The 12,254-nt window shown below is 41.5% G+C and overlaps 1 protein-coding gene across 7 annotated transcripts in view; it reads left to right on the top strand.

Annotated features, from left to right (window-relative positions):
• Positions 1-12,254, top strand: part of ABCB7 (ATP binding cassette subfamily B member 7) — a 181,533-nt gene that overhangs the window by 127,060 nt on the left and 42,219 nt on the right. For 4 of the 7 annotated variants that reach the window (XM_063634687.1, XM_063634688.1, XM_063634695.1 and 1 more), the window contains one exon: positions 9,657-10,140. The exons of the other annotated variants lie outside the window; for them this stretch is intronic. In XM_063634687.1, the coding sequence (XP_063490757.1) occupies positions 9,657-9,716 (60 nt within the window). In that variant the 3' untranslated portion in view covers positions 9,717-10,140. Of the gene's footprint in view, positions 1-9,656; positions 10,141-12,254 lie in introns of those variants that run through there. 7 annotated transcript variants of the gene reach the window in all.

Genomic DNA, 12,254 nt, shown 5'->3' with positions numbered 1-12,254 from the left:
TGATGTTAGTTGGTTATTTTGCTCGTTAGTTGCTATAGTTTCTTCCTAGCCTCCATGGTCTTTACAATTTGGCATGTTTTTGCAGTGGCTGGTACCGGTTGTTCCTTTCCATGTTTAGTGCTTCCTTCAGGAGCTCTTTTAGGGCAGGCCTGGTGGTAACAAAATCACTCAGCGTTTGCTTGTCTGTAAAGTATTTTATTTCTCCTTCACTTATGAAGCTTAGTTTGGTGGGATAGGAAATTCTGGGTTGAAAATTCTTTTCTTTAAGAATGGTGAATATCAGCCCCCACTCTCTTCTGGCTTGTAGAGTTTCTGCTGAGAGATCAGCTGTTAGTCTGATGGGCTTCCCTTTGTGGGTAACCCGACCTTTCTCTCTGGCTGCCCTTAACATTTTTTCCTTCATTTCAACTTTGGTGAATCTGACAATTATGTGTCTTGGAGTTGCCCTTCTCGAGGAGTATCTTTGTGGCGTTCTCTGTATTTCCTGAATCTGAATGTTGGCCTGCCTTGCTAGATTGGGGAAGTTCTCCTGGATAATATCTTGCAGAGTGTTTTCCAACTTGGTTCCATTCTCCCCATCATTTTCAGGTACACCAATCAGACGTAGGTTTGGTCTTTTCACATAGTCCCAAATTTCTTGGAGGCTTTGTTCATTTCTTTTTATTCTTTTTTCTTTAACTTCCCTTCTCTCTTCATTTCATTCATTTCATCTTCCATCAGCGATACCCTTTCTTCCAGTTGATCACATCTGCTACTGAGGCTTCTGCAATCTTTGCGTAGTTCTCGAAACTTGGCTTTCAGCTCCATCAGCTCCTTGAAGCCCTTCTCTCCATTGGTTATTCTAGTTATCCATTCTTCTAATTTTTTTTCAAAGTTTTTAACTTCTTTGCTATTGTTTTGAATTTCCTGTCGTAGCTCAGGGTAGTTTGATCGTCTGAAGCCTTCTTCTCTCAACTCATCAAAGTCATCCTCCATCCAGCTTTGTTCCATTGCTGGTGAGGAACTGCGTTCCTTTGGAGGAGGAGAGGTGCTCTGTTTTTTAGAGTTTCCAGTTTTTTTGCTCTGTTTTTTCCCCATCTTTGTGGTTTTATCTACTTTTTGTCTTTGATGACGGTGATGTACAGATGGGTTTTTGGTGTGGATGTCCTTTCTGTTTGTTAGTTTTCCTTCTACCAGACAGGACCCTCAGCTGCAGGTCTGTTGGAGTTTACTAGAGGTCCACTCCAGACCCTGTTTGGCTGGGTGTCAGCAGCAGTGGCTGCAGAACAGCGGATTTTCGTGAGACCACAAATTCAGCTGTCTGATAGTTCCTCTGAAAGTTTTGTCTCAGAGGAGTACCCGGTTGAATGAGGTGTCAGTCTGTCCCTACTGGGGGGATGCCTCCCAGTTAGGCTGCTCAAGGGTGGGGGACCCACTTTAGGAGGCAGTCTGTCCGTTCTCAGGTCTCCAGCTGCGTGCTGGGAGAACCACTACTCTCTTCAAAGCTGTCAGACAGGGACATTTAAGTCTGTGGAGGTTCTTGCTGAGTTTTTGTTTGTCTGTGCCCTGCCCCCAGAGGTGGAGCCTACAGAGGCAGGCAGGCCTCCTTGAGCTGTGGTGGGCTCCACCCAGTTGGAGCTTCCTGGCTGCTTTGTTTACCTAAGCAAGCCTGGGCAATGGCGGGCGCCCCTCCCCCAGCCTCGCTGCCGCCTTGCAGCTTGATCTCAGACTGCTGTGCTAGCAATCAGCGAGACTCTGTGGGCATAGGACCCATGCCCACGGAGCCTTGCTCACTGCTAGCACAGCAGTCTGACATTGACCTGCGACACAGCAGCCTGGCAGGGGGAGGCGTGTCCGCCATTGCTGAGGCTTGAGTAGGTAAACAAAGCAGGTGGGGAAGCTTGAACTGGGCAGAGCCCACCGCAGATCTACAAGGCCTGTTGCCTCTGTTGACTCCACCTCTGGGGGCAGGGCATAGCTGAACAAAAGGCAGCAGAAACTTCTGCACACTTAAACGTCCCTGTCTGACAGCTTTGAAGGGAGCAGTGGTTCTCCCAGCACAGAGTTTCAGATCTGAGAACAGACAGACTGCCTCCTCAAGTGGGTCCCTGACCTCCGAGTAGCCTAACTGGAAGAAACCTCCCAGTAGGGGCCGACTGACACCTCATACAGCCGGGTACCCCTCTGAGACAAAGCTTCCAGAGGAAGAATCAGGCAGCAACATTTGCTCTTCTGCAATATTTGCAGTTCTGCAGCCTCTGCTGGTGATACCCAGGCAAACGGGGTCTGGAGTGGACCTCCAGCAAACTCCAACAGACCTGCAGCTGAGGGTCCTGACTGTTAGAAGGAAAACTAACAAACAGAAAGGAATAGCATCAACATCAACAAAAAGGACATCCACACCAAAACCCCATCTGTAGGTCACCATCATCAAAGACCAAAGGTAGATAAAACCACAAAGATGGGGAGAAACCAGAGCACCTCTTCTTCAAAGGATTGCCACTCCTCACCAGCAACAGAACAAAGCTGGATGGAGAATGACTTTGATGAGTTGACAGAAGTAGGCTTCAGAAGGTCGGTAATAAAAAACTTCTCTGAGCTAAAGGAGGATGTTTGAACCCACTGTAAGGAAGCTAAAAACCTTGAAAAAAGATTCGACTAATGGCTAACTAGAATAAACAGTGTAGAGAAGACCTAAATGACCTGATGGAGCTGAAAACCATGGCACAAGAACTACATGACACATGCACAAGCTTCAGTAGCTGATTGGATCAAGTGGAAGAAAGGGTATCAGTGATTGAAGATGAAATTAATGAAATAAAGCAAGAAAAGAAGTTTAGAGAGAAAAGAGTAAAAAGAAATGAACAAAGCCTCCAAGAAATATGGGATTATCTGAAAAGACGCAATCTATATTTGATTGGTGTACCTGAAAGTGACAGGGAGAATGGAACCAAGTTGGAAAACGTTCTTCAGGATATTATCCAGAAGAACTTTCCCAACCTAGAGAGGCAGGCCAACATTCAAATTTAGGAAATACAGAGAACACCACAAAGATACTCCTCGAGATCCAACTCCAAGACACAAAATTGTCAGATTCACCAAGGTTAAAATGAAGGAAAAGACGTTAAGGGCACCCAGAGAGGAAGGTCGGGTTACCCACAAAGGGAAGCCCATCAGACTAACAGTGGATCTCTCGGCAGAAACTCTACAAGCCAGAAGAGAATGGGGGCCAATATTCAACATTCTTAAAGAAAAGAATTTTCAATCCAGAATTTCATATCCAGCCAAACTAAGCTTCATAAGTGAAGGAGAAATAAAATCCTTTACAGACAAGCAAATGCTGAGAGATTTTCTCACAACCAGGCCTACCTTACAAGACCTCCTGAAGGAAACACTAAACATAGAAAGGAAAAACTGGTACCAGCCACTGCAAAAACATGCCAAATTGTAAAGAACATTGATGCTACAAAGAAACTGCATCAACTAACGAACAAAATAACCAGCTAAAATCATAATTACAGGATCAAATTCACACATAATAATATTAAATGTAAATGGGCTAAACGACCCAATTAAAAGACACAGATTGGCAAATTGGATAAAGAGTCAAGACTCATCAGTGTCCTGTATTCAGGAGACCCATCTCACATGCAGTGACACACATAGGCTCAAAATAAAGGGATGGAGGTATATTTACCAACCAAATGGAAAGCAAAAAAAAAAAAAAAAAAAAAAAAAACTGGTTGCAATCCTAGTCTCGGATAAAACAGACTTTAAACCAACAAAGATCAAAAGAGACAAAGAAGGCCATGACATAATGGTAAAGGATCAATTCAACAAGAAGAGCTAACTATCCTAACTATATATGCACCCAATACAGGAGCACCCAGATTCATAAAGCAAGTCCTTAGAGACCTACAAAGAGACTTAAACTCCCACACAATAATAATGGGAGACTTTAACACCCCACTGTCAATATTAAATCAACAAGACAGGAGGTTAAAAAGGATATCCAGGGCTTGAACTCAGCTGTGGATGAAGCAGACCTAATAGACATCTCTAGAACTCTCCACCCCAAATCAACAGAATATACATTCTTCTAAGCACCACATCGCACTTATTCCAAAATTGACCACATAGTTGGAGGTAAAGCACTCCTCAGCAAATGTAAAAGAATGGAAATCACAACAAATTGTCTCTCAGACCACACAGTGCAATCAAATTAGAACTCAGGATTAAGAAACTACTCAAAACCGCACAACTGCATGGAAACTGAACAAATTGCTCCTTAATGACTACTGGGTAAGTAATGAAATGAAGGCAGAAATCAAGATGTTCTTTGAAACCAATGAGAACAAAGACACAACATAGCAGAATCTCTGGGACACATTTAAAGCAGTGTGTAGAGGGAAATTTATAGCAGTAAATGCTCACAAGAGAAAGCAGGAAAGATCTAAAATTGACACCCTAGCATCACAATTAAAAGAACTAGAGAAGCAAGAGCAAACAAATTCAAAAGCTAGCAGCCAAAAATCTCCTTAAGCTGATAAGCAACTTCAGCAAAGTCTCAGGATACAAAATCAATGTGCAAAAATCACAAGCATACCTGTACACAAATAACAGACAAACACAGAGCCAAATCATGAGTGAACTCCCATTCACAATTGCTACTAAGAATAAAATACCTAAGAATCCAACTTACAAGAGATTTGAAGGACCCCTTCAAGGAGAACTACAAACCACTGCTCAACAAAATAAAAGAGGACACAAACAAATGGAAGAACCTTCCATGCTCATAGATAAGAAGAATCAATATTGTGAAAATGGCCATACTGCCCAAGGATATTTATAGATTCAATGCCATCCCCATCAAGCTACCAATGACTTTCTTCACAGAATTGGAAAAAACTACTTTAGGGTTCATATGGAACCAAAAAAGAGCCTGCATTGCCAAGACAATCCTAAGCCAAAAGAACAAAGCTGGAGGCATCACGCTACCTGATTTGAAACTCTACTACAAGGCTACAGTAACCAAAACAGCATGGTACTGGTACCAAAACAGAGATATAGACCAATGGAACAGAACAGAGGCCTTAGAAATAACACCACACATCTACAACCATCTGAACTTTGACAAACCTGACAAAAACAAGCAATGGGGAAAGGATTCCCTATTTAATAAATGGTGCTGGGAAAACTGGCTAGCCATATGCAGAAAGCTGAAACTGGATCCCTTCCTTACACCTTATACAAAAATTAATTCAAGATGGATTAAAGACTTAAATGTTAGACCGAAAACGCTAAAAACCCTAGAAGAAAACCTAGGCAATACCATTCAGGTCATAGGCATGGGCAAGGACTTAATGACTAAAACACTAAAAGCAATGGCAACAAAAGCCAAAATTGACAAATGGGATCTAATTAAACTAAAGAGCTTCTGCACAGCAAAAGAAACTACCATCAGAGTGAACAGGCAACCTACAGAATGGGAGAAAATTTTTGCAATCTACCCATCTGACAAAGGGCTAATATCCAGAATCTACAAAGAACTCAAACAAATTTACCAAAAAAAAAAAAAAAAAACAAAAACCCCATCAAACAGTGGGCAAAGGCTATGAACAGACACTTCTCAAAAGAAGACATTTATGCAGCCAACAGAGACATGAAAAGATGCTCATCATCACTGCTCATCAGAAAAATGCAAATCAAAACCACAATGAGATACCATGTCACACCAGTTGGAATGGCAATCATTAAAATGTAAGGAAACAACAGATGCTGGAGAGGATGTGGAGTAATAGGAACACTTTTATACTGTTGTTGGGACTGTAAATTAGTTCAACCATTGTGGAAGACAGTGTGGCGATTCCTCAAGGATGTAGAACTAGAAATACCATTTGACCCAGAGATCCCATTACTGGGTATATACCCAAAGGATTATAAATCATGCTACTATAAAGACACATGCACACGTATGTTTATTGTGGCACTATTCACAATAGCAAAGACTTGGAACTGACCCAAGTGTCCATCAATGATACACTGGGTTAAGAAAATGTGGCACATATACACCATGGAATACTATGCAGCCATAAAAAATGATGAGTTCATGTCCTTTGCGGAGACATGTATGAAGGTGGAAACCATCATTCTGAGCAAACTGTCACAAGGACAGAAAACCAAACACCACATATCCTCACTCATAGGTGGGAACTGAACAATGAGAACACTTGGACACAGGGTGGGGAACATCCCACACCAGGGCTTGTCAGGGGCTGGGGGGCTGGGGTAGGGATAGCATCAGGAGAAATACCTAATGTAAATGATGAATTATTGAGTGCAGCAAACCAACATGGCACAAGTATGCCCGTGTAACAAACCTGCACGTTGTGCACATGCACCCTAGAACTTAAAGTATAATAAAAAAATAGCAAAAAGAAAGTGAATTCTCCCTTAGAATGGAAGAAAATATTTTGTAAATCATATATCTGATAGGATACTCTATACAGAAAATATAAAAATATATGAATATAACTCAATAATAAAAAGCCTAATAACCCAATTAAAAGATAGAAGCCAGGCACAGTTGCACATGCCTGTGGTCCCAGCTGCTCAGTAGGCTGAAGAATGAGCTCGGCTTGAGCCCATGAGTTTTAATCCAGCTTGGGAAACATAGAGATCCTTATCAGATAAAAAAAGAAAAAAGGAAAAGAAAAAAAACCAGGAAGATCTGAATAGAAATTCCTCAAATAAGATAAACAATTGGCCAATTAGCACATGACAAGATGCTCAATATGATTAGCTGTTAGGGAAATGCAAGTCAAATCTATAGTGAGATACCACTTTGCACTCCCTAGGATGGCTATAACAAAAACATAATAAATATGTTGGCAAGAATGTGGAGAAATTGGAACCCTCATGTATTGCTGGTACAAATGTAAAATGGTGCAATTGCTTTGGAAAACAGTGACTGACTGTTCCTCAAAAAAATTCAACATAGCATTACTATATGACCCAGAAGTTCCAGTCCTAGATGTTGACATACTCAGGTGAACTGAAAACAGGTCTACACAAAAACTTATACATGAACATTTATAGTAATATCATTCACAATAGCCAAAAAATGTAAACAACCCATGAGTCCACCAACTGATGCATGTATGAATAAACTCTCATATCCTTGCCGGGTGCGGTGGCTCATGCCTGTAATCCCAGCACTTTGGGAGGCCCAGGTGGGTAGAGGTCAGGAGATCGAGACCACCCTGGCTAACACGGTGAAACTCCATCTCTACTAAAAACATAAAATTAGCTGGGCGTGGTGGCTGGCACCTGTAGTCCCAGCTACTCGGCAGGTTGAGGCAGGAGAATTGTGTGAACCCAGGAGGCAGAGCTTGCAGTAAGCCAAGATTGCGCCACTGCACTGCAGCCTGGGCAACACAGCGAGACTCCATCTCAAAAAAAAAAAAAATCTCATATCCTCATACTATAGAATATCATTTGACAATAGAAAACAAAGAAGCACTAGTACATGCTACAACATTGATTAACCTTGTAAACATGCTATTTCAAAGAAGCAAGTACAAAAGTCCACATATTGTATGGTTCCCTTCCATAACTTGCAAATCTATAGAGGCAGAAGGTAGACTAATGGTTGTATAGTGCTTGGAGTAGGGTGAGAGTGTGTTGTGGGGGCATGGAAATTGTTATTAATGGGTTAGAGTTAAGTATATTGACTATAACCTGTGTTGTCATGTGATTCATGACACAAAATGTGTTTTGTACATATCCTGACATTGTAGTATGTTGCAAGTATTTTACTTCCATATTCCAATAAGTCATGCCATTTAAGTAAAAAACTGCGATCCTCAAGCAGTTTTTCTTCTGGCTTTAGTTATAGGAGTTATATGGTTTAGCTCTGTGTCCCCACCCAAATCTTATCTTGAATTGTACTTCCATAATTCCCATGTGTTGTGAGATGGACCCAGTGGAAGTTAATTGAATCATGGGGGCAGTTTCCCCCATACTGTTCTCATGGTAGTGAATAAGTCTCACAAGATCTGATGGTTTCATAAGGGGAAACTCATTTTGCTTGGCTCTCATTCTTTTTGCCTGCTGCCATCCACATAAGATGTGACTTGCTCCTCCTTGCCTTCCACCATGACTGTGAGGCCTCCCCAACCATGTGGACCTGTAGGTCCAATTAAACCTCTTTCTTTTGTAAATTGCCCAGTCTCAGGTATGTCTTTATTAGCAGCGTGAAAATGGACTAATGCAGTAAATTGATACCAGTACAGTGAGGCGTTGCTGAAAAGATACCCAAAAATGTGGAAGCGACTTTGGAGCTGGGTAACAGGCAGAGGTTGGAACAGTTGGAGGTCTCTGAAGAAGACAGGCAAATGTGGGAAAGTTTGGAACTTTCTGAAGACGTTGAATGGCTTTGACCAAAAGCTTGATAGGATATGAACAATAATGTCCAGGCTTAGGTGGTCTCAGATGGAGATAAGAAACTTCTTGGGAACTGGAGCAATGGTGACTCTTGTTATGTTTTAGCAAAAAGACTGGTGGCATTTTCCTCTTACTCTAGATTTGTGGAACTCTGAACTTGAGAAAGATAATATAGGGTATCTGGTGGAAGAAATTTCTGAGCAGCAAAGCATTCAAGAGGCTACTTGGGTGCTATTAAAGGCATTCAGTTTTATAAGGGAAGCAGAGCATAGAGTTCTGAAAAATTTGCAAATTGATAATGCGATAGAAAAGGAAAAACCCATTTTCTGAGGAGAAATTCAAGCTGGCTGCAGAAAATTTCATAAGTAATGAGGAGCTGAATGTTAATCTCCACGATAATGGAGAAAATGTCTCCAGGGCATGTCAGAGGTCTTCACGGCAGCCCCTCCCATCACAGGCCCGGAGGCGTAGGAGAAAATGATTTTGTGGGCCAGGCCCAGGGTCCCTGTGCTATGTGCAGTCTACGGACTTGGTGCTCTGTGTCCTATCCACTCCAGCTGTGGCTGAAAGGGGCCAACACAGAGCTTTGGCTGTGGCTTCAGAGGGTGTAAGCCCCAAACCTTGGCAGCTTCTACATGGTGTTGATCCTGTGGATGCACAAAAGTCAAGAATTGAGGTTTGGGAACCTCGGCCTAGATTTCAGAGGATGTATAGAAATGCCTGGATGGCCAGGCAGAAGTTTGCTGCACGGGTGGGGCTTTTATGAAGAACCTCTGCTAGGGCATTGCAGAAAGGAAAGGTGGGGTCAGAGCCCCCACACAGACTCCCATCACCTAGTGGAGCTGTGAGAAGAGGGCCACCATCCTCCAGACTCCAGAATGGTAGTTCCACCAACAACTTGCACTGTGCACCTGGAAAAGCTGCAGACAACCAGTGCCAACTCGTGAAAGCATCCAGGAGAGAGGCTGTACCCTGCAAAGCCACAGGGGTGGAGCTGCCCAAGACCATAGGAACCTACCTCTTGCATCAGTGTGACCTGGATATGAGACATGGAGTCAAAAAATATCATTTTGGAGCTTTAAGATTTGACTGCCCTTCTGGATTTCAGACTTGCATGGGGCTGGCAGCCCCTTTGTTTTGGCTAATTCCTCCCATTTGGAGTGGCTGTATTTACCCAATGACTGTGCCCCCATTGTATCTAGGAAATAACTAACTTGCTTTTTATTTTACAGGCTCATAGGTGGAAGAGACTTGCCTTGTCTCAGATGAGACTTTGGACTGTGAACTTTTGAATTAATGCTGAAATCCGTTAAGACTTTGGGGGACTATTGGAAGGCATGAATGGTTTTGAAATGTAAGGACATGAGATTTGGGAGGGGTCAGAGCCAGAATGATATGGTTTAGCTTTGTGTCCCCACCCAATTCTAATCTTGAATTGTACTCCTATAATTCCCATGTGCTGTGGGATGGACCTGGTGGGAGATAATTGAATCATGGGGGCAGTTTCCCCCATACTTTTCTCGCGGTAGTGAATAAGTCTCACAAGATCTGATGGTTTGATAAAGGGAAACTCATTTCACTTGGCTCTCATTCTCTCTTTTTTCTGCTGCCATCCACATAAGATGTGACTTGCTCCTCCTTGCTTTCCACCATGATTGTGAGGCCTACCCAGCCATATGGAACTGTAACTCCAATTAAACCTCTTTCTTTTGTAAATTTCCCAGTCTTGGGTATGTCTTTATTAGCTGCATGAAAATGGACAAATATAAGAAGTCTCCAACTGCTACTTCCAAAAGTTCATTTACCATGCTTAAAATATTTTTAATAATGATGATTTAAAACAAAAAACTAATGCCAGGTGCAGTGGCTAGCACCTGTAATCCCAGCACTTTGGGAGGCTGAGGCAGGTGGATCACCTGAGGTCAGGAGTTCGAAACCAGCCTGGCCAACATGGTGAAACCCCATCTCTACTAAAGATACAAAAATTAACCAGGCATGGTGGTGCATGCCTGTAGTGCCAGGTACTCGAGAGGCTGAGGCAGGAGAATTGCTTGAACCCACGAGGTGGAGGTTGCAGTGAGCCAGGATCATGCCTTTGCATTCCAGCCTGGGTGACAACAGCGAAACTCCATCCAAAAAATAAAAAACAAACAAACCTCTACGATGCTGCCCTTAACTTTAGTAATAAAAAAAAAACCTTTCTTCCACTAATAATATTAGATGCCAAGTTGTCTATAAGGAAGAGCCACTGCATAAAATAGAAACTGCAAGTTTTTACATAGGATGCAACTGTAAAAACTGTAATCATTTTATAGTTGTCTAGAATATCAGAGTAGGAAGAAAACTAAGATGATTTAGTCTATGGATTAGCAAACGTTTTTAGTAAAGGCCAGATAGTCAGTATTGTGGCTTTAATGGTCAAATGGTCTTTGTGACAACTACTGGACTCTGCCTTTGCAATGCAAATGCAGCCACAGACAAAACATAAATGAATGAGGGTCACTATGTTCCAAAAAAACTTTATTTATAAAATCACTTTCAGAAGCTGGCCAGATTTTGCCAACCTCTTATTTATTCCAAACCCCTTATTTCTCTGTTTAAGGAATTGAGAGAATAGAGGAGATGTGTCTACCTCAGCCAACTTTATTAAGTAGTTCAAAGGCAGAGCTAGGACTAGAATTCAATTCAGCTCTCTTCTTCACTGTGCCATGTTTAAGCAGTGAGGCTAGAGGTGACTGTTTGTCACCAGTAATCTGATCATATTTTCCCCAATTTGAATTTATCAAATAATTGGAATGCATAATTAACTTTTTTGTTTACATTCTATTGAGTCTTAGAAATTGATGAATATTAAAATCAATATACAAAAGTGACAAGCATTCCTACACACCAACAATAGACAAGCAGATAGCCAAATCATTAATAAACTCTCATTCACAATTGCTACAAGGAGAACAAAATACCTAGGAATACAGTTAGCAGAAGTGAAGGACCTCTTTAAGGAGAGCTACAAATCACTGCTCAAGGAAGTCAGAGAGGACACAAATAGAAAAACATTCCCTGTTCATGGATAGGAAGAATCAATATCATGAAAATGGCCAAACTGCCCAAAGTAATTTATAGAGTCAGTGCTATTCCCATCAAGCTACCACTGACTTTCTTCAAAGAATTAGAAAAAAACTACTTTAAATTTCAAATGGAATGAAAAAAGGGCCTGTATAGCCAAGAGAGTCCTAAGAAAAAAGAACAAAGCTGGAGGCATCATGCTACCTGTCTTCAAACTATACTAGAAGGCTACAATAACCAAAGCAGCATGATAATGGTACCAAAACAGATATATAGACCAATGAAACAGAACAGAGGCCTCAGAAATAACACCACACATCTACAACCATCTGATCTTTGACAAACCTGACAAAAACAAGCAATGGGGAAAGGATTCCCTATTTAATAAATGCTGCAGGGAAAAACTGGATATCCATATGGAGAAAATTGAAACTGGACCCCTTCCTTACACCTTATACAAAAATTAACTCAAGATGAATTAAAGACTTAAATGTAAAACCCAAAACTAGAAAAACCCTAGAAGAAAATCTAGGCAATACCATTCATGACATAGGCACAGGCAAAGATTTCATGACAAAACAACCAAAAGCAATTGCAACAAAAGCAAAAATTGACAAATGAGATCTAATTAAACTAAAGAGCTTCTGCATAGCAAAAGAAACTATAATCAGAGTGAACAGGCAAGTTACAGAGTGGGAGAAAATTTTTGCAATCTATCCATCTGGCAAAGGCATAATATCCAGAATCTACAAGGAACTTAAATT

This window comes from Symphalangus syndactylus, chromosome X (genome assembly GCF_028878055.3).
Source record: "Symphalangus syndactylus isolate Jambi chromosome X, NHGRI_mSymSyn1-v2.1_pri, whole genome shotgun sequence".
Lineage (NCBI taxonomy): Eukaryota > Metazoa > Chordata > Mammalia > Primates > Hylobatidae > Symphalangus > Symphalangus syndactylus.
The sequence above is the reverse complement of the archived record's forward strand: the minus strand, read 5'-3'. Positions and strand labels throughout refer to the sequence as shown.